At 41.3% G+C, this 4,056-nt stretch overlaps 1 protein-coding gene across 1 annotated transcript; it reads left to right on the top strand.

The window, feature by feature from the left end:
- Nucleotides 1-330: 330 nt before the first annotated feature.
- On the top strand, nucleotides 331-3,829 carry LOC104950836 (TRMT1-like protein; the record flags this gene model as incomplete). The annotated part of the gene is made up of 5 exons (XM_010777412.1): nucleotides 331-543; nucleotides 623-813; nucleotides 1,695-1,761; nucleotides 3,494-3,657; nucleotides 3,739-3,829. Coding segments are annotated over 5 exons (726 nt in total), but the record flags the coding sequence as incomplete, so codon positions are not given.
- Between the last annotated feature and the right edge of the window lie 227 nt (nucleotides 3,830-4,056).

Genomic DNA, 4,056 nt, shown 5'->3' on the forward strand with positions numbered 1-4,056 from the left:
GTGCCATAGTTGTCCAGAAACTATTAAAGGGGGCCCTTTCCTGCCTATTTTCAGGTTCATATTTGTATTGTGTGCCTCTACTTTGACATGTTTACATGCTTTAATGGGCTCTGGTTTCAGACGGAGGGTGAAAAGCAGCACAGGCAGTATGAGATGAATAAAAGGCTTTTGAACATTAAAGCATATAGACATTTCCCAGTAGAGGCACAAAACAAAAATATGAAACCTTAAAATATGCACAATAGGGCCCCTTTAACTTTCTACAGAGTAAAATAAATGAATGCTTCCTAAAAATGTGCAGTTATTAATTGACTCTTTTCAATCTTCCAGTCACTTGGATCCGTTCGGCACTGCAGTGAACTACCTGGACGCTGCCTTCAGGAACATCCGGAACCTGGGCATCATCTCTGTGACGTCCACCGACACGTCCTCTCTGTACTCCAAGAGTCCCAACGTCACCCTGCGGCACTACGGCTGCCACATCATCCGCACGGAGTACTACAAAGAGCTGGCTGCACGCATGGTGGTGGACACAGTGTCCAGGTAGGACTTCACATCCGGATGTCTGTCTGCCCTGATGTGGCAGAAAAAATTAAATCCTGAATATTGCTGTGTGTTGCAGAGCGGCGGCTCGCTGTAACAAAGGCATCGAGGTGCTGCTGGCCGTGGCCCTGGAGCATTTCGTCCTGGTGGTGGTGCGAGTCCTCCGGGGCCCGACGCAGGCGGACGAGTCCACGAAGAAGTTACGTAAACTGGTCCACTGTCAGTGGTGTGAGGAGAGAGTCTTCCTCAAGAAGGGGAACATGGTGGACGGTGAGTTGTTGTGAGAGTCTAGAATACACCTGATGCAACTGATGGAGTTTATCTAAGTATATTTTCTAAAGTATTTCACTTAGGTACACATTTGAGGTAATTTTACTTTACTAAAGTAGTATTTCCATATTTTCCGACTTTATACGTCCATTCACATCTCAGAGGGAAATATTCTACTTTTTACTTTATTACTTTACAAATGAAATGTTTTCATCCTCTTCCTGTCCAGCTAAAACCATGTACTTCCAGATATGTTGATCCAAATGTTTTTTTTATGAACTGATTGAAAAGTGTTTCACCCAAATATTTAATAACCGTTTTGGATCGGCTGGAAAATGCATTAGCAGAAAAGCTGAAAACATGGCTGTTTTTCCTAGCTCATTCAAATACTTTATAGAGATACTGTATGTGGGTCTCACAGGAGGCGACAAAACTATATACACATGATGATCTTATAGAATAACAAGACTTGTTGTAGATTAAACTACAAAGCAATGTATAAAGCTATTAAAAGCACGTACAGCAGTAAAATGCAACAATTAAATCAATGAAGCAGACATTTTCATCCCAAAAAACCTTATGTATAATAAGCCTATTATGGCCTCTTTCGTTCATTTTTAGAAACGGTCTTTATGGGTATAAAAATATGTTCCATGAGCACTTAGTCGACAACCATCTTTGCCTCCTCACCGCCTATAATATATATATATACGTATATACGTATATATTAAGAGATCCAAATGTAACAGTTGTTGTCAATATGATGTGATATGTGTCCTGTTGTTTAAATTTAAAAAAAAAAAAATCCCGCAGAGAAGTGTATACAGGAAGCTGCAGTAGATATGAAAAGTAAATACTGTCCTTTCTTGTGTTTCTTCCAGAAACGCTGCCCTGTAACTGTCACGGAAGTATGCCCGGGAAGACAGCAGTGCAGCTGGGGCCGTTATGGTAAATCACTGCAGCATCAGGCACCGACACACACGCCTCACTGAGCTGTGTGATGGGCCTAATACATCAGCTGCTTCTGAAAACTAGCTTATCAGATACGCTGCTGCTCAAATCTCCAGCCACGATGTCTGAGAGGAGTTATGTTTCAAGCTTTTAGGTTGTAGAAAGTCCGTTTTCAGATGTTGCATGAAAGATTTGTTCGGAACATGGAGAACTCTGTTCAATGGTTTAACCGGACTGAAAATGTAAAAGGCAGAAAGAGACAAGTATAACTTTTAGCAACAGTTCAATAAGAATAGAAGAAATGAGCCGTCATAGGTAAAAGAAACTGGAAGCTTAGCATCAAAATGTGTGCAGATTAAAGTCGGAACAACTTCCTGCTTCAATGTTAAGTGCACCATCATGCTTCTAGCCTGCTGAATTAACTACTTGTGGCATTTGGAAATGGTATTAACACAATACAAACAAAACTTTAGAACTGTTGGAATATCATCTAAACATACAGACTGATCAATCACAGTTTAATTCCAGGGACGTGCACAGACATTTGGAGGAGCTATTGCTCTAAACTGGAAAAAGGGCCTCCCCCCGAAAACATAAGACCTTTTGAAAATTTTAACTTGTCCTTAATTCAAAAGAAACCAAACGATTATTACATGAACTAAATTGAACAGTAATTCACATCTCATAACAAAATAAGCTAAGGCGACTACTTGTGACTTGATTTTAAAAATGAAAACCAGGGACATTTTTTGTTTTGCGGTCCATATCTCATTAAAATATCTAATGTTAGTAACTATTAAAGACAAAATGGGGACAATCCTGTTTTAATGTAGTTTGACTTTTGTAACTGCTGTGCAGACATTCTGATAAAATAGGGCTTCTAACTAATTAGCTTAAATAAACTCACTAATTAATGAAACCAGTTCAATACGCATTATTCTTATTCTTATCATTCTTTATGAGCGCAGTAACGGTAAGGTAGCCTATCTAATTACTTATTTATTTAGTATTCCATAACTTAGTAACAGAGATGGTCAAACTAAAGTAGAGACATGGCAGAAATCCTACAATGAAGCGGGACAATGAACTGTTTACCCGTGAGAGGGCGATCAAGAAAAGAGAGCGAGCGGCCCCATGAGGGAGTTTACAGATGAAAAGACACAGAAAGACAGAAGCACAATAACATGTATATTTAGGTGTTTTTTTGTAAATAACCGACGGTATCAAGAGGAAGTAAAGTCCCCTGGTTTGTCCCTTCTACCCTAACTGCCATGAGACAACTCAAAATCAAGTTTCCAAAATCCGACACTGAGGTGGTCTTTAACGCACCGGCAGATGACAGCGCTGACAAAGTGTGTTTCCCAAAGCAAGACGCTACAATACTAATTGTGGGTTTATCATATTGATTCGGCCACAACAGAACAAAGAAAAACAAACTCACTCTCTCCAGAGGGGCAGGTCAGCCAAAAAGGTCAAACGGGCCGTTGCCCGGGCAACATTAGCCCGTACCTGTGCACGTCCCTGACTGAGTCTGCAGAGGGCCCAAAAAGAATCGTTCAAACTTAATATTTAGAGCCCAGTTGCACCGTTAAATACTGATCATGGGTCACAAAACAAATGTAAAATCCGATTGAAATAATATTCTGTCATTCAACATAATAAAACAGTTTGTGATATTATACTCTTTTTGATTTCAAACCTTTCAAAGCTAATGCATGTGTGTGTCCAGGTCCGGCCCTCTGTTTAACACAGGCTTCCTGAGGAGGATGCTGTCTGCGGCGGTGAAGCACAGCATGGACGACATCCAGCCGCTCGTCAAAACTCTCATCTGCGAGTCGGACTGCACCACCCTCAAGTCGCTAGTCCACGGGTCGTCTGCTCTCAGCAACCAAGGTGACACATCCCCACCTGTAACACAGGGTGTGTGTATGACAAAACAACGTGTTGACAAGATGTTTTGTTCCCTCTCTGCAGTGGAGTGCGGAGTCGTCATCAAGACCTTGAAGAGCGGAGAAGAGTCGGGTCAGGCTGAGCAGTCCGGTGAGTCAGTGGCAGCAGAAGGAATGTACTCCCTTTTTAGGTTGTTTTTAATGTACTTGTACACAGAAATGTACATAAAAAAGGAAAAAAAGCTGACCTGTTACTTACTCTGTCCTCTAGACCAGTGGTTCCCAACCTGGGGGGCGCGAACCCCTTGGGGGGTTGCCAAAGATATCAGGGGGGGCGCCAGGCCTCAGATGATTTGAGGCCTAATATCATATTTAGAATTAAAAAAAAAAAAAATGTACATAT

This window comes from Notothenia coriiceps, unplaced genomic scaffold (genome assembly GCF_000735185.1).
Source record: "Notothenia coriiceps isolate Sejong01 unplaced genomic scaffold, NC01 NC01_scaffold00018225, whole genome shotgun sequence".
NCBI classification, from domain to species: Eukaryota; Metazoa; Chordata; class Actinopteri; order Perciformes; family Nototheniidae; genus Notothenia; species Notothenia coriiceps.